The sequence below is a fragment of the Bufo bufo genome, chromosome 2, assembly GCF_905171765.1.
Source record: "Bufo bufo chromosome 2, aBufBuf1.1, whole genome shotgun sequence".
NCBI lineage: Eukaryota > Metazoa > Chordata > Amphibia > Anura > Bufonidae > Bufo > Bufo bufo.
The window spans coordinates 700,335,688-700,359,177 of NC_053390.1; the positions used below are offsets into that span (position 1 = coordinate 700,335,688).

The 23,490-nt window shown below is 40.0% G+C and overlaps 1 protein-coding gene across 8 annotated transcripts in view; it reads left to right on the forward strand.

The window, feature by feature from the left end:
- TENM3 (teneurin transmembrane protein 3) overlaps window positions 1-23,490 on the forward strand; it is a 1,407,247-nt gene that overhangs the window by 1,144,758 nt on the left and 238,999 nt on the right. For all 8 annotated transcript variants that reach the window (XM_040418697.1, XM_040418698.1, XM_040418703.1 and 5 more), the window contains one exon: window positions 17,031-17,153. In XM_040418697.1, the coding sequence (XP_040274631.1) occupies window positions 17,031-17,153 (123 nt within the window). The remainder of the gene's footprint in view (window positions 1-17,030; window positions 17,154-23,490) is intronic.

The window sequence follows — 23,490 nt, forward strand, 5'->3', positions numbered from 1 at the left end:
TCGTGATTTCCCATTCAATGAATTTACTAATATCGTTTCACAACTTGAAGCGCCCTTCTTGTAGTACAGTCTGTTCCCATCACATTTTGGGCCATAGCCTTGGCATGACATTTGAGATCAAATTCAAATGTATGTCCCAGACATATGTGACTGTATGTGGACACATGAAAGTTGGAAAATGAGGCTTAATCCTTACGTATTAGAGAAAATATATAGGCATAATATTTTCTTTCGAATATGTGATATAATGAATATATACAGTATATTCATTAGCAATGGCTTGTATTCTTCTGTGCGGCTGGCCAGCTCTATTATAATATCCCATAAGAATTACAGTAACAATAAGCCTATATTATACCAGCCTAGGTTATCTAAAGGTAAACCTATACTTTAAGCTTATTAAAAAAGTTTACAGGCTCAATATAATTCCTGTAATATTGTAACCATCTCTAAATGTCCCTAGTGATGTTTGAATTATCTGTATTATTAGAGACGTAATAAACTCCCCCTAATCTTCCATAAACCAGAAACTGCCAAGTCCCAGCTCATTTTATTTGTTCACCAACTTTCTGCATTGTTCCTAACGACCGAACCATTCACATTAACTATTAAAATATAATCGCTTTTCCCTATCTTCAGCTATCATTTACTGTAATTTAATACTGTATGTTTGTATATAGAAATATTTTCTACTTACTGAAATTGAACCCTATTTTATGCTAAGTGCAAAGCATAACAAAATATTTACAATGCTTTAATGCGGTGCGGCATTAATATTTAATTGACAATGCAAATGGCTGTTGTGTCAGGCTTGGCGATAACAAAATATTTAATAAGAAGCCAAGGAAGTGGAAGTAAGAAAATGAAATTTAACTCCTTCATGGCTGCACTGCTCTGGGGTCCATTGTCTTTTACCTACTAAGCATACTGCGCTAAATCATTGAATGAAAGGGGTTGTCTGGTTTAGAAAACCAGTCTTCAAATATCCTCATATGGAATTCAGAGTTGATAGAAGTGAGTTCCCAGATCAGGATCTTCATCTATTAGACAAAGCGCAGGAGCAACCACAAAGAGCATCTCTCACCCTGGAGGACCTGAAAGTCCAGGCAGCCATTTAAATCAAAGCACGTTGTGTAATGCTTCATTTTACATGCAGTGGCGCTCCAACACTTGTTGCTGGAGTCCCCAGCTTATTATTTCTGATCATTACAGGGTCCTCAACTTATTATTACTGATTATTACAGGGTCCTCAACTTTTTATTTCTGATCATTACAGGGTCCCCAACTTATTATTTCTGATCATTACAGGGTCCTCAACTTATTATTACTGATTATTACAGGGTCCTCAACTTATTATTACTGATCATTACAGGGTCCCCAACTTATTATTACTGATCATTACAGGGTCCCCAACTTATTAAAACTGATCGATACAGGTTCCCTAGCTTATTATTTCTGATCATTACAGGGCCCCTAACTTATTATTACTGATCATTACAGGGTCCCCAACTTATTATTACTGATCATTACAGGGTCCCCAGCTTATTATTTCTGATCATTGCAGGGTCCCCAACTTATTATTACTGATCATTACAGGGTCCCCAACTTATTATTACTGATCATTACAGGGTCCCCAACTTATTATTACTGATCATTACAGGGTCCTCAACTTATTATTTCTGATCATTACAGGGTCCCCAACTTATTATTACTGATCATTACAGGGTCCCCAACTTATTATTACTGATCATTACAGGGTCTCCAACTTATTATTTCTGATCATTACAGGGTCCTCAACTTATTATTACTGATCATTACAGGGTCCCCAGCTTATTATTTCTGATCATTATAGGGTCCTCAACTTATTATTACTGATCATTACAGGGTCCTCAACTTATTATTTCTGATCATTACAGGGTCTCCAACTTATTATTTCTGATCATTACAGGGTCCTCAACTTATTATTACTGATCATTACAGGGTCCCCAGCTTATTATTTCTGATCATTATAGGGTCCTCAACTTATTATTTCTGATCATTACAGGGTCCCCAACTTATTATTACTGATCATTACAGGGTCCTCAACTTATTTTTTCTGATCATTACAGGGTCCCCAACTTATTATTACTGATCATTACAGGGTCCCCAACTTATTATTACTGATCATTACAGGGTCCTCAACTTATTTTTTCTGATCATTACAGGGTCCCCAACTTATTATTACTGATCATTACAGGGTCCCCAACTTATTATTTCTGATCATTACAGGGTCCCCAGCTTATTATTTCTGATCATTACAGGGCCCCTAACTTTTTATTTCTGATCATTACAGGGTCCTCAACTTATTATTTCTGACCATTACAGGGTCCCCAGCTTATTATTTCTGATCATTACAGGGTCCCCAACTTATTATTTCTGATCATTACAGGGTCCTCAACTTATTATTACTGATCATTACAGGGTCCCCAACTTATTATTTCTGATCATTACAGGGTCCCCAACTTATTATTACTGATCATTACAGGGTCCCCAGCTTATTATTACTGATCATTACAGGGTCCCCAACTTATTATTTCTGATCATTACAGGGTCCTCAACTTATTTTTTCTGATCATTTCAGGGTCCCCAACTTATTATTTCTGATCATTACAGGGTCCCTAACCTATTATTACTGATCATTACAGGGTCCCCAACTTATTATTTCTGATCATTACAGGGTCCCCAACTTATTATTTCTGATCATTACGGAGAGTACATATTTTCTAGACACCTCTCTACCAAAAAGGATTGTTCAAAAAGTACAGCCCCATGAGGATAATGCAAATAATGATATCAGTATGAGCAGTGCTATATCTGTCATCTCTAGTAATGCATTTCAAGCATCCCTGCATTATATGACTTGTATAACTATGTCGGATTTTCTACCATATGATGTCCTGTGATTTTGCACTTGGTGAAGAATAATTGAAGAAATCTGTAGGGTTTTTTGTTGTTGTTGTTTTTCTTTATGAGGGAAAGAAAAAGTCAGTTGGTTAATAATAATCATTGTGACTGGCATTCAAGCTGCTCACAAAGACCTGGATTCCAAATGTCAGAACTTCATTTACAGACAGTGTTCTATCATTTCTTCATAGGGGCACTGAGGGCTACTGCACATCCTTATATTACTGGAAGTACTGATTATTTTCTCTAGATTGATATTAGATAGATGGATAATTAAATAGATAAATATATTGGATATATGTTAGATTGATAGTACGTGGGTAGATAGATAGATAGATAGATAGATAGAAAGATATGAGAGATGGATAGATGTATAAATAGTAGATAGATAGATAGATTATGCAAAAGAGAGTTAGACCAGCACCTCCAAACTATGTAAATAATGGAGTTCAGGTGCACGCTACCATGGCTGCAATGCAAAAGCAAATAAGAACTGCAAGTAGCAGCACACTGCAAACACCTAGACACATTCAAACATTGAAAACATGAATTATTGAGGACTGCATCACTGCTATACTTACTGTACGAAAACTAGAAGCTCTTTGCACATATTTTTGATCAAGTATATGTCGGGCCCGTCTACCAGAGACAAGGTGGCTTCTAACAGATGGGACCTACATTAACATCCTTGCCTCTCTTGGGCTTTGGGCCTACAAAATTCAGGGTAATGTAGAATCCAGCGATATTATACTCTGATTAAAAACACTAGGCAGATAGACAGACAGAAAGATAGATAGATAGATAGATAGATAGATAGATAGATAATAGATAGATAGATGGACAGATAGAAAAATAGATAATAGATAGATAGATACTGTAGATAGATATCCAAAGACAAATGATGAGGCAGCACCCCAAATTAGGTGAAGGGTGTTAGATCTGTTTATTCCCCAGTCGCAACGTTTCAGCCCATCTCAATGAGGCCTTTGTCTTTGGATATCATACATGGATTTTTTTGCCTGAAATTCCAGGAGGAATTGCACCCGTTCCTACTTTGGCTGTGCTGCTGTCTCTCTTTGTGAACTAGATAGATAGATAGACAAACAGACAGATAGATACATAGATAATAGATAGACAGAGAGATAGATAGATAGATAGATAGATAGATAGATACATAGATCAATAGATCGATAGATAATAGACAGACAGATAGATCGATCGATAGATAATAGATAGACAGACAGATAGATAGATAGATAGATCGATAGATAATAGATAGACAGACAGATAGATAGATAGATAGATCGATAGATAATAGATAGACAGACAGATAGATAGATAGATAGATAGATCGATAGATAATAGATAGACAGACAGATAGATAGATAGATCGATAGATAATAGACAGACAGATAGATAGATAGATCGATAGATAATAGATAGACAGACAGACAGATGTATGCGATGTCCTATGAATGAGGTAGCAGTGTGACACAGGACATTATTGTAGTGTTCACAGGACACTTGTTTATTGCAGTCTACAGCTTTGATAAATGAACAGTTTAGCAAAGAAAAATGTCTCGGTGTCTGCACCTTATAAATGTCCATCTCCTTCTGTAAATAGGATTATGTGTGGCATGACACTGTGGCACGGTAACTTTCTGCATGGCATTTCGCCAGGGCAGTCACAGCTACAATCCATAGACGGGCAGATTGGTTTTCTTAGTCTCAGAGTAGAACATCTTTTTCTCAGAATTCACTTTGTATGAATATTCCTATTACAAACAGCAATGTAACAATGTGCAATAAGGGAAGGATTTCAGCTCGGTTTGTTCTTCCTAGCAGACTCTTCCAATATGAGATGTTATGAAAAATGGAGCGCACCTTTTATGGAATTGTCTGCCATTTGCAAAACCTGTCCAAACAAGCTGTACGCCATATATCAAAGAAGAAAATCTATTTGCTTTTCATTTGATCATCCTTTCCTGACACATCTGGTTCAGTTCACCCCTGTTCTGCAGGCCTTTGCGAACAGGCTTTTCCGAATGAGTAAAATATGTAGACTGAGTGATGATCTTTTCTTTTGTGAATAGAAAGAGAGATAACAAGAGCAATGCTTATGGCTGTAGCATGGATGCCGAACATGCGAATGGAGGGCACGATGTTTGAGGTACACCCCTGGTGAAAAACATCTGGAGGGGCTCGCATTATCAGCAGTCCGTCAATGTATTATCCTAATAATAGTAATTATTATTATTATTATTATTATTATTATTATTATTTTATTGTTAATAATTGGGTTGCCCAAACCCATGATTTTAGAGCAGTAATATTTACTTTTACTACTCCATTACTGCTCTGGTGCTGACACTTCCTTGATCCCCCTCTGGTCTCTGTTCTTCCCGATCCAGCGGTGACATGTCGACATGACACGACTATTGCAGCCAATGAGTTCACTGCCCCTTGTCCGGTGACAATCATGGCTGATTGAGAGACAGAGAAGGGGGCTGTCTTAGCTAGTGAACTGAGCCAGACCCCCTGCCAATTTCATACAAGTCATTAGCACAGAAGGGGGTCTCTGCCTGTTTTGGAGCGGTAGCAGAAGTCGTTACCACAAGAGGGTATGAAATCAGGCTAACGGTCAGGGGCATAGCTATAGCGGAAGTAGGGGAAGAGGCTGCTTTGGGGTGCAGACTCAGAAGGGGCCCACCCTGGAGGAGGACTGAAAATTTTTATTGTCAGGACCTCCTCAACAGTATTATACAATGACATTATATTTAGTGACCGTATATACAGTGAAGGAAATGGATGGAGCAGCTGTTGGGCCTGGTCTGAGAGAGCGGCCTTTACTAGCCATAGGAGAGCAGGTTGCATGACAGAAGGAGTTCAGAAGGAGGGGCCCATGCAAAAATTTGCTGTGGGGCCCAGTCATTTCTAATTCCGCCTCTGCTAATGGTAACGTTTTCTTAACGAAAGCATATTAGCATGTGTTATTCATTTAAAGCACTTTAACATTTTAAGAAATACACCAAAGTATTAGCAAAGCTATATGGCATGGACATCGGTCTTTTCTGTCCTGGTTTCCTCTGAATAAACTTCACAAAGTCATGGATATACCATTGTCATGAAAAATGCTAAATCAATACCGGCCAATGTATTTTCCTGTGAGGCTTACAGATAGAAGTCGGTACTTGATACGTGTTTTATGTTAAGCACACCATTCAATTCCCTGTCATGTCTGTCCACGTATGTGTGTTCAGAGGTCTGGTGTCTTCATCATATATTATATACAGGTATGTAATAGAAAGACAGCTGGCATTTCCTCTTAAAATATCCCTATTAACATTTGCACAAAATATAAATTTTTTCCCCTGTAACAGCTATTCTGTCACTTGTTTCCAGGCCTTTTTTGTAGATATTAGATATTAGCATTTCCCCCCCTAATGGGGACAATAAATAAATCAATAACAAAGAATCAGATTCCGTCTTGTTTTTGCTTAAAGGGGTTGATCTGTCTCAATATTTATGGCATATGGCAGGTCAGACAGGTGTGGTTCCCACCTCTGGTACACACTGTGGACTATTTAATATTCCCCCCCTCCCCCCCACAATCACCAACCATCCAGTAATAACCCACACTTTTCTGAAACCTGAACAAAAGGATATAAAGGTATAAAACATGCTTGAAATCATAAATCAAGGTTCACATTTTCTGAGGGCAGTAAAAGTCTATTGCTCTTCGCACCCTCGGGGATGCAGAAGGAGCTACAACATGTTAGGGTTAGGTCTTTTACTAGGTATGTTATTTTCTTCTGATTATTTTATATCTATTTTGCCATTTATATGTCATTTTTATTTTGTCTCTTTTGTATATCTTTCTAAGCACTGCAGCTTTTTGTATAAAAGGGATTGTGCAAGAATGGGAAAGGGGTTTTGGAACCCCCCTCCCCCCACATTACTGGACCTGTAATGGGAAGATTACTTACCTGCTTCCCAGCACTGGCTCCTTGCTACTTATTCTCCTGGCCTGCAATGCACTGCTGGGCTACATCCGGTTTGACATTGCTGCAGCCAATCACTGTCCATGGTGGTGCCCGGCTCCCCTTATGTCATATGTGAGTGCCAGATTGAATGAGTGTAGATACAGCCACCTGGGGGCTGTCACAACCGGCATCACATACCGGATCGGTACGTATGTGAAAACTTGCAACCTGCATTCTCTCCCAATTCCAATGGATCATTAGAGTCCTAGCAACAGGATATCATAATAATTGCAGTGTTTTTTTTCCGTTCGTTTTTAGTAAAAGGCATCCTCAAAAATGGACAACCTTTCTAAGTGTTAACCCTTTCACGTCTGCCATATGACTATATCCTTGTTAACTGCCAATGCTCATTCTTCAGTGATTGCATCTTCTATGCGGCACATAAAGTCATTGTTTGCCTTGTATAAACAGGGACGCGCTGCAAGCAAACAATAAATCTGAATGGGGATGAATGATCGCAGTAGGGATCGTTCAGCCAAATACAGAGGAGATGATCGCTGCATGTAAACAATCAACGATCAGGTAATTAACGGGAATAGTCGGCTCATTCCTGATAATTGCCTGTGCATCCATCTGTGTAAAAGGGTCTTAAGGAGCAGGAGATTTATGCAACATGATTGAATAGTGAACAGATGTGTATTGTGGCGTCTTCACTGTGCTTCTGTGTCACTATACACAGCTATAGTGGCTTCTCTTTCCCTCTTTCTATCTGATGCCAGCTATAATTACATCCAGTAGGGTCAGACTGACAAGCAGATAATTCTTCTAATTTGTGGCAAATTAGCAAGGTTATCTTGGTGAGAATCCCTCTCTGAGACAGACGTAGCACCGGACCCACCAGCCCTGGGACTCCGAGGTTCACAATGCCACAGATCGTGCATACTAAGTTGATAAGAAAACATAATAGTTTCAAGCAGTTAAGCACTTTCCTTGGAAAATATTTTGCTGTTGAAATGCTCACTTTACTTTATTCCAGCCATCAGAAGCAGTTGGCACCGTATGATGAAAATCTGCTTTCTAAAAACCGTTGGCAGACAAATTTAACGAGTTTGTTCTTTGACACATTAACAAAGAATTTAAAACAGATGGATAGATTGCGAGCTCAAAAATACAGTTGAGAAACTGCAAAAGCAATGGCATAATTTTTCTACTGGCAGTCCCCGAACGCTTGTGACACAAAAGATGTTATTGCAGAGAAAAGTGGAAAAGACAGATTAAAAAAATCTATATCTACAGACACATAACTGTCGACGTGATAAAATAACCTCCAAAATCTGGCAATTTTTATGGAATTCTCTTTCCAAAAACCCATATTTCTTAATTTTCTCAGCTGAGACTTTGAAACCTTTTCAAGATGGAACAATCTGAGATGTTTATGTCTATGGCAGAGCGACTCCTTATAATTAGAACCCTAATGATAGGAATGACTTATGATATTGATTATTATTATTATTATTATTATTTATATAAAATCCCCTCCTGTAAATGAAAAGAATATTAGAAGTCGCTGAATCGGTTTGTGACCTGCATAAATCATTATTTGTACCAGTCATTGTGACAATTCTTAAGAATCTCGATTATGGGGCATATTATTCATTATCATTTACACCTCACCTGCTGCAGAACTTCTTTTTTGAAGAGTGACAGGAGCTTCCTGTCCACCATTGATTGACTGAAAAGAACTTCTTGTGCTTTTAAAAGAAGCTGTGCAGCATCTGAGGTGTGAGCTGCTGAAGAACCTCTTCTTTAAAGAGAGAAGGAGCACTGCATGTCATTCAATCAGTGGTCTGCACAGGAGAAAGTGACAGGTGACAGACTACTGCTAGAAGAGATATGCACTGTTACAAACATGTCAATAAGCCTAATATATCTGTATGTATATAATAAATATATTTTTCAATTAATAAGAGGTATATGGGGACAAACCTAATATAAAGAATACATTGCCCATATAAAAAAAATAATAATGCAAAAATAAAATAAGAAAAACCACCTGTGTCTCTTAGGGTCCATTCACACGTCCGTGATGTATTGCAGATCCGCATCGATTCCTGCCCCATTGAGAATGAATGGGTCCGCACCCGTTCCCGATATTGCGGAACGGATGCAGAGCCATTCTACTGATGTGCGAATGGACCCTTAAAGTGGCCATAAACAGTAGATCAATGTTGGCTGAATCTACCAATTTTGGTGGGGCCGACTGTCTAATGTGTATGGGGTTGCGCCAACTCTTCCCTGATGGCAGATGTTGGGGAAAGATTAAAGATGTTGGATTTCGACATGCTGGATTCTTTTGCTCTCACAGGGGATACACCTCCAACAGAGATGTCTGGCAACAGCTTATGTCCGTCTCCCCATTGAGAGAGGAGCCGAGTATGCATGTGTATGTGGGGGTCGACAGGAATATCTGGTGACTGAACAAGCATTCAGCTCTCCTAACGTGTATGACCACCTTTAGGTTTCATTCACACAGTAGCAATATTAGTGGGGGAGGCAAATAAATTCACATCCAGAAAGAACAACATCCTCCTATTTTATCCGTATATCGTTTCAGGCTTCGCAATTATACAAGAAAGCAAGATAAATGAGATTCTTTTCATAGACCGCGATATTATTCCTCTACTGACTGTTTATAGCGACACTATTTTAGGATGCTGTATATTTGCATACACAGTGGTTTTACGTCACTGGTAATCAGGTTACCGTGATGCTCCCTATCTGATACACCGCAGGGAATTCATTTTTTGGGGGGAAATGTTTTATATAAACATTCCATAACTATATAAGAAGAATATGCCAAGTATGGGGGCAATGTGCAAGATATAAGGAGACCAGAAAAAAGAATAATAAAAAAAAAATCCTTTTACAGATTGGCCAGTGCAGAAAAATCATGGAAATGCAATGCTTCTGGATACAAATGAATACATTCTCACTTATAATATACATTGTGCCAGCTTGTAAAGACCCAGAAGCACAGTAAAACTGCTGCATGTTGGGATCTTCTAGTACATGCATAGGTTGGTTGGTTCTGAAAGTAGTCTACTATGCTCATTGTCTACTGAGGCTCACATACAGTAGGTCAGTCTATGTGTGATACACACTGTCTGGTGGTTTAGTCGATAGTATCTTGTAGTACATGTTAAGGAAATGAGTGCTTTGTATAATAACTTTCTGATGAACTGGTGCTGGGCTTGCACTTATTCACAGGAGCCAATCTGAATAGGTAGATCAGCAGTGGTGAGGGACAAAGCAGTAGGGTGATCCTGTAATGACTGCGAAGGTGAAAGTCGGACTACCTTAGGCTTCCAATAGACAATGCACATACACTACAGTCATTACATAGATCTAAAAAATGGCCAAGCAGCTGACACTAAAAAAATAAATCCAAGAACAATATAAATTAAAGAGGTTTTCTGAGATATCTTAAAGAGGGGGCCGCCCTACAAGGTAATACCCTAATTAGCCTATGTCAAAACTGATGAAAGGGCCTATTTAACTGATGAACTAACCTCTGGATAGGGCATCAGTATCTGATCAGTGGGGATCCGACACCTGGGATCTGCGACGATCATCACAAATTAGATACTGATGACCTATCTAGAGGATAGGTCATCAGTTACATTATCTTGGAAAACACATTTAAAAGGGTTGTCCCATAAAAAATATTCTACAAGTTTCAAAGCAGCTCCTGGATCTGAATACTTTTGCAATTGCATGTAATTAAAATATAGCATAGCCACTGAGTTACTTAATTTAATGTATCTGCATAGCACCACCTGCTGCTTGTTTTTTTTCTTATTTTTTGACCTGCTCACTAAGAAGGCCGCACATGCTCAGTTTCATCCTTCAACTGCCTCCTGAGCTGTGATAGGCAGAGCATGGACACGCCCCCTGAGCTGCAGCAGAAAAGACACTCCCCTTGAGCTGCCAGCTTGATATAAATCTAGCAGAGCAATGAATGGGAAGATCTCTGGATCCATGTGAGGTACAGGGCTGGTTCTAGCTTTGTTAGAAAGAGATTGTCCTGTACTGTATGATGTCTATTTTTCATTTTTTTTTTTTCATTGGTCATGGGATAACCTCTTTAAGGGTACTTGTAAGTGTATAAGAAGAAAACTGACGCACACTTCTAGACATACTGCTGAGGTTTGAGTCTCCATAAGATATGTCTTCTGAAACTAAATCCATATTTGCTCCATTCCCCAATATTTTCAGTGTTTTTCCTTCAGACATATACACTCACCTAAAGAATCATTAGGAACACCATACTAATACGGTGTTGGACTCCCTTTTGCCTTCAGAACTGCCTTAATTCTACGTGGCATTGATTCAACAAGGTGCTGATAGCATTCTTTAGAAATGTTGGCCCATATTGATAGGATAGCATCTTGCAGTTGATGGAGATTTGAGGGATGCACATCCAGGGCACGAAGCTCCCATTCCACCACATCCCAAAGATGCTCTATTGGGTTGAGATCTGGTGACTGTGGGGGCCATTTTAGTACAGTGAACTCATTGTCATGTTCAAGAAACCAATTTGAAATTATTTGAGCTTTGTGACATGGTGCATTATCCTGCTGGAAGTAGCTATCAGAGGATGGATACCTGTTCTCATTCTGTTTCCGCCAAATTCGGACTCTACCATTTGAATGTCTCAACAGAAATCGAGACTCATCAGACCAGGCAACATTTTTCCAGTCTTCAACAGTCCAATTTGGGTGAGCTCGTGCAAATTGTAGCCTCTTTTTCCTATTTGCAGTTGAGATGAGTGGTACCCGGTGGGGTCTTCTGCTGTTGTAGCCCATCCACCTCAAGGTTGTGCGTGTTGTGGCTTCACAAATGCTTTGCTGCATACCTCGGTTGTAACGATTGGTTATTTCAGTCAACGTTGCTCTTCTATCAGCTTAAATCAGTCGGCCCATTCTCCTCTGATCTCTAGCATCCACAAGGCATTTTTGCCCACAGGACTGCCGCATACTGGATGTTTTTCCCTTTTCACACCATTCTTTGTAAACCCTAGAAATGGTTGTGCGTGAAAATCCCAGTAACTGAGCAGATTGTGAAATACTCAGACCGGCCCGTCTGGCACCAACAACTATGCCACGCTCAAAATTGCTTAAATCACCTTTCTTTCCCATTCTGACATTCAGTTTGGAGTTCAGGAGATTGTCTTGACACCCATTGAAGCAACTGCCATGTGATTGGTTGACTAGATAATTGCATTAATGAGAAATAGAACAGGTGTTCCTAATAATTCTTTAGGTGAGTGTATACAGGCGTCATGTAACCCTTTAAATAACAAACTGGAATATTCTACAGTACATTTCGATATTATTCATTATATTATTTCCTTTTTTTTCTGCTTTTATGTATGAATTTTATTAAAACCAAATTCAATCCAGCCTGTGTTCGCCGTATTTCGCACTCTCGTCCCTTGCTTGTATCATTTGCTTATTCCCAATCACGTTACCATCTGCACACATCTATTTTTTTTTGGCCAGCTGTGCATTTAAAAATGTAGTATTTCCCTGTGCGGTCCTATGAGAAGTAACACCGCTGATTACAATAGCCTCCACTTTATCAAGGTATGACAGATACAGATGGACATACCAAAGCCCTAAATAGACCTATACACTCCAACAAACAGCATATACACACAGCGGGAAACTCCAAACAAAAGCTAATTTATGGAAAAATATGTGTTCCTAATCAAAGCCGGGCTCTGCTGGGAACCATATAACACACAGCAATCCGTACATGCAGATGCTTTCATCTTACATTACCAATTTGGTCCCATTCCAAGCACTCTCATCCTACCTTATCACCCTGTGTGAGCCCGCTCGCTGCCGGAGTCGCTAGCTTCCACAATGTGGTTCACGGCAGGCCCTTCAGGCAGCACACAGGAATTCCTATTCTGATCAGATGTAGCACAAAGAACTCGCTGACCTGCCCTGAAAGTTAATTTCTACATCTAAAATTGATATATTGGTCTACAAAAAGAGTAATTAAGCATGAAGCGCAGACTGACAGGTTTCCTCTCGTACATTAAAGGCCCTGAATTTACTGTACCATTTGTGGCAATAGCATCACCCAGAGGTTACAAAGAAGTGAGAGCGCAGATATGAAACGTTTGACAGAAAGATGAAAAGAACGGGTCATGGTGGTAATCCGTTCAGTTTAATTTAACTTTATTTCCATTTCCTCTGCTGATAAATACATATCTTGAAGAGGTTGTCTCAGTTCAGCAAGTGGCATTTATCATGTAGAGGAAGGTAATACAAGGCACATACTAATGTATTGTGATTGTCCATATTGCCTCCTTTGTTGGCTTGATTAATTTTTCCACCTCATTATAGGTTGCTCGTTTCCATGGTTACGACCACCTTTAACACCACTGGAAAAATCACCGGCCCATCTGGTGGTCAGGACTGTGGGAGCATGGATGCACGGCAGCTTCCATCCTAGCCATCTCATATCTGCGCTTCAGCGGTGGTCGTAACCCCTGGAAATCAGCAGTGTACAATAAGACTGAAAAAATGAGCTAGCAAAGTAGGCAATATGTAAAATCACAATACATTAGTAAGTGGCTTGTATTAACTTTATCTGCATGATAAATGCCATTTGCTAAAGTGACACAACCCCTTTAATTCTCCATTCTATTCTCCATTCTCTGTTGTAGATGCTTATACTGTTTGCAGGTTCTAGGGATCACATTAACCTCCCTGGCGGTACGATATTTTCTTTAATTTTGAACCCGGAGCGGTGCAAACTTCCGGAGCTGCTGCCAGAAGTTCGTTCCGCACTCCGGAAATGTGGATGCGGACAGCAAACTGTGTGCTATCCGCATCCAGCCCTGCGCCGTTCAAATGAACTCATGGCGGTCCCGAGTGTGGCTCGGGGTTACCGCTGCTTGCAGTGTAATGTAACCCCGAGCCACACTCGAAATTACCGCTAAGGAGGTTAAGCAACAGTCAGAAGGTCAAACTGTCCCTGATGATTACTGGTACTGAATTTAATTCCTCAAAGAATATTAGAGAATTTCTTACATCTTGTAGTGCAATTTATTTACCTAGATCAAATATATTGTGACCATAGTGGTTGGACAGAGCTTTAATGTCCTGGACCTCAGATCACTCTAAAGCTGGCCATACAGGATAGATTAATGATGGAGGAACCCATCAACCATCTGTTATGTAAGGAGCAGCTCAACTTTCCCCTAAATGAAGATGGTGGCAAAAACAAGGATAATGCCCCTTATAGCGGCCCCAGGCCCCAGTAGTTAAAATGCCCCCTTCAAGTACCCCCATTAGTTATAATACACTCTGTAGCACCCTCAGCAAGTATAATGCAGTGGACCAATAGGTATTATGCCCCTCTATAGTGCCCTAGGTAAGTATAATGTCCTCTGTAGTGCCCCAAGTATTATGATGCATCCCTGTAGTGTCCCCAGTACTTATAGTAGCCCTCAGTAAAGCCGTAAGTATTTATAGTGGCCCTTCTATAGTTATAATGCCCCCCACATAGTACCACTAGTAGGTATAATGCCCCCTTTAGTGCCCCTAGCAATTATAGCACCTCCTGCAGTACTGATAGAGCTCCTTTGCAGTTATAACTTGCACCCCTATCTAGTGCCCCCAGTACCATCTTCCTCCAATGCCAGTTCGAAAAAGAAAACAATATAAGCCTGAGTTGTAGGCTTCTGGGCTCAGGCGGAAGTCAATGTGCCGCCTTAAACTTGGTGCAAACATTGCGTGAGGACATTGCATCACGACTGTCTGAGCCATTCTACTTTCTAGTGGCCCATGGTACGGGATGCCTTTGGCTCCTGTGTACTGCACCAGTAGTTCAACTGTATTGCCGTCTTAAGGGCAGTGATACAGTTGTACAGTCTACAGTCGCAACGTTCTGGGCCTTGAACATCCCATGATAATATTACATTATGCAGCCGCTGTTTAATCTATTAGCTGATCTGTGACTGTTCTATTTGATACTGACACAAAATAAAAGTAACCATTGCAAAAAAAATAAACATAAGAACAACTTTGATGTTTTATGGATTGCAATATTGTCATGTACTGTTCTTTATGTTTTAAACATTGAAGTATCTGCTTGCATTATTAAGTGGTTTACAATTGAAATATTGTAGATTTATTGAACTGTTCCTCTTTCCAGGGTTTTTTATAGGACAACAAAGCAGCATAACGTATGGAAGCTCTTAGGAAGAGAAAGAACTGTTTTCAATCCAAGCATAGCTAAAAGACAATGATGGTGGACGTAGGATCAGATGTCCTCTCATTTGACGAGCAGTTCTTTTGCATTTTTATAGATAATAGCATTTGAAAAGTTACTTGTGTGTTGCGAGTCAGATTTCTGCTGTCCACACAATAGAGACATTTGCTTTTAAAACATAAATGGGCGAACCTTGGACACAATTCTTGCCCCTTGTTGACAAAACTTTTCATCTTCAGATGTACTGTACCCTAGTGGTAAAATTAATAAAGGCATGCTGTAATAAATCAGTCTCAGTCAGCCTCAGCCATATGTTTCCCAGTCCTGGAGAATCCTAAAGCTTGAGCACCAGGAAGTATGAAGTTTAGGAACCCTAACTTTGGGGAAAGAGACCTAAATTCTTTGGGTTCTTGTCCAATAGACAAAACAGCTAACATTTTATACAGCAGAATGTATACGTGAGCCTGACAAGTTATTTTCTGGGAAATGTAACATTTCAGTTTTCATCTAAATGTATTTTTTATGTGATGTCGTCCTTCTAACCACTAAGACTCCTGCAAGGAAAGAATTCAACATATAAACAACATGAAAATAAATGTGATTATAGCTTCTTGGATGTAGAGCCAATGGTTTAACATAACTCTTCCCTTACTCCAACGTTTCAATATATTCTTTCCAAATTGCAATCCCTGACTTAGAGTGAGGACTTGCCAGCAAATAAAAAGCACATGTAAGACAACTCAGCAGAAATTGTTTCAATAATGCAACAAGATGATATGATATGATATGATATGGAGGAAATATAAAACTGAAACACTGCACAGGAAAACCATAACTATATTCAGACACAATTCAGTTTCTAAGCATGTATCTGATGGATCTCCATTAAAAGCCATGATATCACATTTCCAATGCCGTGTGCCGTTCTTTCTATGTCTTCTCAGTCATCATATGCTGTGGGTTTTTATTTAGGCATCTCGTTCTTGAGCAGATATAGTTTGTTTAAAATAGCCATACTGACCGTAATATCAAAAGTATAACCCTGGTAAAGGCCTCCATCCATATGTGTCCTCCTTCAAGGCTTGTAGTTTATATTTGATGACCTTCTCCAGCTTTGCCTGGGCCATGTGATGTCCCGTTCATCGGTCACATGGCCTAGGCGCTGCTCAGCCCCATTAAAGTGAATACCAAGTGCCTTCTTAAACAGCTGCTCTTGGGAGGGGGTCCCAGGTGTCGGACCCCCACCAGATACTGATCTGTAAAAAAAACTCTTGGAAAACCCCTTTAACCAGATGTGGAGGAAACCAACTGAAACTCAACTTGACCACACTGCTAATACCTTTGGGAAATGGCTTGTATAAAGGAATACTTGCAATCAATACACCATTTTCAGCATCTGAACTCTACCAAACCTTTCTTGTAAAGTTTAGACGTGAACTCTGTTTGCCATAGAGATCAATGAATGTAGTTTCAACTTTGTGTTCAGCTCACAGGGTCCCAGTTATGTAGTGAATATGAAGCTTCTCTCAAAGCTAAACACAAAAAACATTGCACTGACTTCTTATATATATTGCAGAAATAGAAATCAAAGAGATAGGAAATTCAGGAACTCTTCTTTATCAGCACGAAGTGCGGTGCACACTAGGGAATGGATACCATAATACACTGAGGTGCATAGAAGCAGTGTAGCGGTGTGTGTGCATGAGATGATCAGGTCTGTTTGTACTGTGCACAGCGCTGTCTTGTATCAGGTTGGATCTTATTATTGTGTCTTATAAAAAGAAAACCTTAACGCTCTATATTTCTCTTCCTCAGCCATGCATCTGTTTGGCCTCAACTGGCAGCTTCAGCAGACAGAAAATGACACTTTTGAGAATGGAAAAGTAAATTCAGATGTGGTGCCAACACACACTGTATATGTGCCCGCTGGTGATAATGGTAAGAAATTGCAAACAATATTATGTAAGCCATTGTTTGGCTTTTATTACATTTTCCTATAAAATCCAATTAGCTGCAACACAGTATCAAATTAGTTTTGTGGAATAGCCTTTTAACCCTTTTGAGTGAGTAGAAAAGTGTTCAGGGATTGTTACAGTATGTCCCCAAGATCCCTCTCATATGTGTCCCGGGCTCTAGGAAGTATATGTCTCTTCCAGGGAAAGCTCAATGAGATATAGGGAAAGCCAGAAAAGGTTTGGATCCCTAGCAAAGACTAGTTTGCTAAGGGCTTTAGTAAGTACTGTTTTCAGGCCTGGATTTTTATGGAATGATAGGCAGGTTGGTAGTGGGGTCTGTGAATACTTTCTTGTTTACTACAAGTACAAGTCCCGCTCATTATTGGACCATTAAGGTGCTAGGTGTGCACTAGAGACAGAAATCCATCTGAGCAAGCAGAACCTATCTGGAGAGACTCTTAGGCCCCTTTCACACGAGCGAACGCATTGCGCCCGCACTGAATCCGGACCTATTCATTTCTATGGGTCTGTGTACATGAGCATTGTTTTTCACGCATCACTTGTGCGTTGCGTGAAAATCGCAGCATGTTCTATATTCAGCGTTTTTCACTCAACGTTGGCCCCATAGAAGTGAATTGAGATCTGGAAAATCGCATCTGCCAGCAAGTGCGGATGCGATGCGTTTTTCACAGATGGTTGCTAAGAGATGTTGTTTGTAAACCTTCAGTGTTTTATCATGCGCGTGAAAAACGCATCAATGCGCATTTCACACGCGTGATAAAAACTGAACAACAACGCAATCGCAGACAAAACTGAATGAACTTACTTATGAAATTGTAAATTTTTAACTGAACGCATCCGGTACGCATCCAGACCTAATCCGCTCACGCTCGTCTGCAAGGGGCCTTACTGAAGTTGCTAGCCTCAATTACTCCTGGTAACACGTTAGGCCTCTTTCACAAGAGCGTGACGGATTAGGTCTGGATGCGTTCAGAGTGCGTTCAATGAAACTCCCACCATTTTGCAAGCAAGTTCAGTCAGTTTTGTCTGCGATTGCGTTCAGTTTTTTCTGCGCGGGTGCAATGTGCTTTGGCCACTCGCATGATAAAAAACTAAAGGTTTATAAACATCTCTTAGCAACCATCAGTGAAAAACGCATTGAATCCGCACTTGCTTGCGGATGCAATGTGTTTTTCACTGAAGCCCCATTTACTTCTATGGCGCCAGGGCTGCGTGAAAAATGCAGACTATAGAATATGCTGCATTTTTCACGCAACGCACAACTGATGCGTGAAAAAAAAAATGCTCATGTACACAGACCCATTGAAATGAATGGGTGAGGATTCAGCACGGGTGCTATGCGTTCACGTCACGCATTGCACGCGCGCGGAAAACTCGCTCGTGAGAAAGGGGCCTTAGTGTAATTTTGTTCAAGTGATTGGTAGGACACCATTGTTATAGTCAGGGAAACTTGTATGTTTAGTTAGTGCTCAGCCAAGCAGTGGTAGATTTCAGTTTTTCATCCTGAATTTACTGGCTATATGTTTATTTTGTGCAACAAAATGAAGAACAGCCAAAGCCCTGTATGAAATGGTTTTCTGAATCTCTGACTGCATTTGATCCCATTTTTCCTACCGCTACAGAGCTAATTCTTACATTCTGTAATTAAAGGGGTTATCCAAGAGTCAGACAGACCTCCCAGAGTGTCAGATCTGTGGTGGAGATCATACTTACCTGGTTCCTGAGTTCAGGGTCTTCCATTGATGGGTGGACACGTGATCACTGTAGCCAATTGGTCACTTGACGCAAAGGGAGCAGGTCACTGCCTTTTATTGGCTGTAGAGGTCACGTGTTCCCTCGTCGACGGATATTGATTACAGTGCAGTAGGGTGAGGAAGAGCTGGCGTTAGACACTGAACCCAGGGGTGCAGAGCAGGTAAATATGATCTCCATTGTGGGTTGGCCACCCTGGAGGGGCTGTCTGACCGTTGGATAACCCCTTTAATGCTATTATGTTTGGCAGGTTTCATAGCTACTATAGGACTTGTTTATCTCCACATGGCAATCCACAAAGCAGCAGTATAAAATAAAAGTTGTACATCAGATAAGATGGAAAGTTTACAATTACAATGATTAGTACATTATTATTTTTATTATTGCTTCTGCTACTTTCTAAAACCTTAACACTTTGATCTATTCTATTCTCGCCCCCAATTTCTAAGTCTGCTTAGTATCCACTCTAATTTCAGTATCTAAACATATCTCCAGTATTTAGGTCATGTGCTACTTATTTTTATATCCTTATATATCTGTTCTGCCACTATCTTTCCTGGCAGTGTTTATTTTCGTCATTCTCATTGTTAGCCTGCACCTACTGAGTTCAGAAACTTTAGGCATTGTTAGCGCTGGGTTGCTTGAATGCCCCGTCCTTCCTGTCCTTAGGATCCAGGCATAACCAATTAAACCTCTGCCTTCTATACTTCTGTCTGTTCTTGGTCTTCAGCCCTCACGCAGGACAATGACAAAGTACGAGACACCACCACAAATAGAGTCATAAGACATACTTTATCTCACTTACTGGGGAGGACAAGTGAGGACACATAGGCAGTGATATAGGAGATACGATTCTCTCTGATGGGTTTAGGTTTTTCGGACTTACACTATTGATCGTTACTTATTAATACAGCGTCCACATGCCAATGGGTAAATTCTAATGACCATTGAAAAGTCTCCTGTGAAGACCGTGAAGCTGCTTTCTTTCTAGTAAATCTTCTTTCCAGAGCGTGAAGAGTTAACCTGCTTATACTGTCCAGGTTGATATAATTTTGTATCACTTAACAGAATATTGATTCCTTTCCTTTTACCAGAAGGTTTCGGTTTCATGCAGGTTGCTGTGTATGACAGATTTTCAGGCGCGTGAAGCTATGTCGTGTGGTTATTTGCACACAAACATATAATGTGTTACCTGAAGTCATTCCATAGCACTCATATAACATCCAAGGTTATGTCATGGGGGTGATAGCATGCTATTGATCGTCTATATATATATTTCACCTCGCTGTGTGACTTTCTGATTAGCGAGACACATTTTGCAGTCTGCTCTCCTCCAAACCGAGCAAGTTCCCTTAATGGTTTCCTTTGCACATTAGCAATGGATGTACCTGGCCAAATTATTCTGCATAAATGTGGCATATGTGTCCGTGTTTGAACAAGTGATGATAGCTGCAGATATGAACTCTCTGCTCACAGTCTGCTATAACAAGAACTGGAATTAAATTACCAGAACATTATGTGACATGCTGTATAGTATGACACTTGAATTCTAAGCAGAATCTTCTATTGAGCTCAGAATATTATAATAGATGCTCGCATAAAGGATGTATGGACATCGTAGGCAGGGACGGCCTGGCCATAGACCTTACAGGGAAATCTCCTGATGGGTTGGTGCCCAGTCTGCCACCTAAACCCTCCTCTTGGCCAAAAGCCAGGTACAAAAGACCTGATTTCGTGCTGCACTGTGGCATATGGGGCAACTTTTAGTTTTTTTTTTTTTTCCAGTTCCACTTTAAGTTCCCAGTCCGCCCCTGTTAGGCATTTTACTGTGCCCTCTCGGACACCAGGGCCTAGTGCTACTACTTCCTCTCTCCACCCTGTACTACTCCTCTAGATATTTGGAGATATATAAAGATGCCAAAAATACCAATTTAACAAAAATTTTGGCCCGAAAAAAGCGGTGAGGGATCATGGGTACTGATGAAAAAAAAAATCTAGAATATTCGCGATTACGAAGATTTTGCATTATATTCTAGATATTTGCGAATTCTCGAAGTGCCAATATTCGCGATAAAAATCTGCCATTAGAACACTACTGCCAATCACGGCTGTAGCAGGTCACCACTGCAACCAGTGATTGGCTGCAGTTGTCACATGCCCCTATGTTAGAATGTCATCACAGGACCAGGAAGCAGAAAGGGATGGGGGACCAGCATCGATAAGGGAGTGGCGATGGATCCATGAGATGTGTATTCTTTATTCCTAAATAGCACTATCAGCATTTTTCAATATCATTTTTGACCAAGAATCACTTTAACCCCTTAAAGACTGGGCCTTCATTTTTCCATTTTTTTTTTTTCCTCCCCACATTCCGATAGCTATACATTTTTTTATTTTTCCGCAGCATTGAGCATAACATCCGAAGGATTAAATGACAGGGTTCGGGAGGTCCCATCAGTGCGGCCGGATGCTTGCTGTATGATACAGCCAGCACCCACCGTTTATGGAGCGTGCTCATGGCAGCAGTCTACACCATACAAATGCGGGTTTTATTGGCCTTCTTTATATGGACGGAGAACACATAAGGATGACATTGCTGTTGTGGTACTTCCAGGGCTGTTAGTTACTCAGTCGCGATCATATGTGCCTTCTCAGAATTACAGTCACCACCAGCTTCATGTCTACAACTCAGCGATGTAATTAGACACTTCAGTATAATTGGAAATTTAAGTAGAACAAGTCAGAAGAGTTTTTAACTATACAAAGAAAAAAAAAGAACCAGCTCACTGACAATTTCTTTCACATCCTTAACAGAACTCACTTTTACCCAGCGTCTCATAGATGAAACTATTCCAATGATCCAGCACTGATGTTCACATTAAAGTAAACTCTATTTCAGATAAACATTCAGTCAGTTGTATTTGCAGAAATAGAGATGCTCTCCCATTGTTAATCATAGCATGGAAGAGTTCTTACCAAGAGCACATAGTACGGTGTTTGTATTGTGTAACCTCATATACGAGTAATGACCAAAAGCGCAGAATCAGTTCGGTTTCATTGGATGTATTATCTTCGCTGATAATATATACCATACTTCTAGTTTGTGTTTTTTTTCTTCAAAACAAAGATATTTATTCGAGATGAGCGAATCGAAGTTGAAAAAAGTGGAATTCGTTATGAATTTCAGGAAAAATTTGATTCGCACCGAATGCGAATTTCCTCGCACTTCATGGTAACAAATCGCATTTTTCCTAAAATGGCTGCTGCACGTGTGAGGAAATGGAGAAAGGAACTCTGGGAAGGCGGGATCACCCATACTGAGATGCATGCAGCCAATCAGCAGCCAGCCAGCCCTGTGATGTCACAGACCTATAAATAGCGCAGTCATCTTAGATTCTGACATTTACGAGTGTACTTAGTGCAGGGATCCTTCCACAGCATTTCTGTTGAACAGGGTTCATTCGGAGAGGTAATAGCCTAGGTAATAAGAACAATCCTATTACACCTTGCTGCACTGACTGGGGATCCAAATTGCCATTATACAGCTCTGTAATTCCAGCAAACCGCTCTTATTAGGGTGCAAGTGCTATTTGATACAGGCATTAACAGAGTTTATTACAAGGAAATATTTCTACAGTACATTTTATTTGCCTTTGTGCGGTGCAGTTTTATGTTCTAAAGCATTTTTTGGCTTGTATTAGTGGGAAAAAATGGCTTATTAGCTGTTGTGTGTGTTGAAGTGTAAAAATTACAGCCCTTTTTGTCGTGTATTAGTGGCAAAAGTAAAATATATTTACCGTTCAGCGGTGCCGTTATCTGTTCTAAAGTCTTTTTTTGCATGTATTAGTGGAAAAAGGAAAAAATATATTTGCCGCACAGCAGTGCAGTTATCTGTTTTAAAGCCCTTTTTTGTGTATTTTAGTGGAAAAAGGAAAAATTTATTTGCCACCTAGCGGTGCAGTTATCTGTTTTAAAGCCGTTTTTTGCTTTTCTTAGTGGGAAAAAAGGAGAAATATCTTTGCCGCTCACCAGTGCAGTGAGATATTTTACAGCCCAGTTTGCCATGTATTACTGGCAAAATACTAATATAATCGCCATTCATCGTTGCACTTATCTGTTGAAAAGCCTTTTGTGTAAAAATAGTAAAAAAATTAGGGCCTAATTGCCGTTCAGCGGTGCAGTGAGATATTTTACAGCCCAGTTTTCCGTGTATTACTGGCGAAATACAAATATATTTGCCTTTCATCGTTGCACTTATCTGTTGAAAAGCCTTTTGTGTAAAAATAGAAAAAAATGTGGGCCTAATTGCTGTTCAACGGTGCAGTGAGATATTTTACAACCCAGTTTGCCATGTATTACTGGCAAAATACAAATATATTCGCCTTTCATTGTTGCACTTATCTGTTGAAAATTCTTTTGTGTAAAAATAGAAAAAAATTTGGTCCAAATTGCCGTTCAGCGGTGAAGTGAGATATTTTACAACCCAGTTTGGCGTGTATTACTGGCAAAATAAAAAAACATTTGCCTTTCATCGTTGCATTTATCTG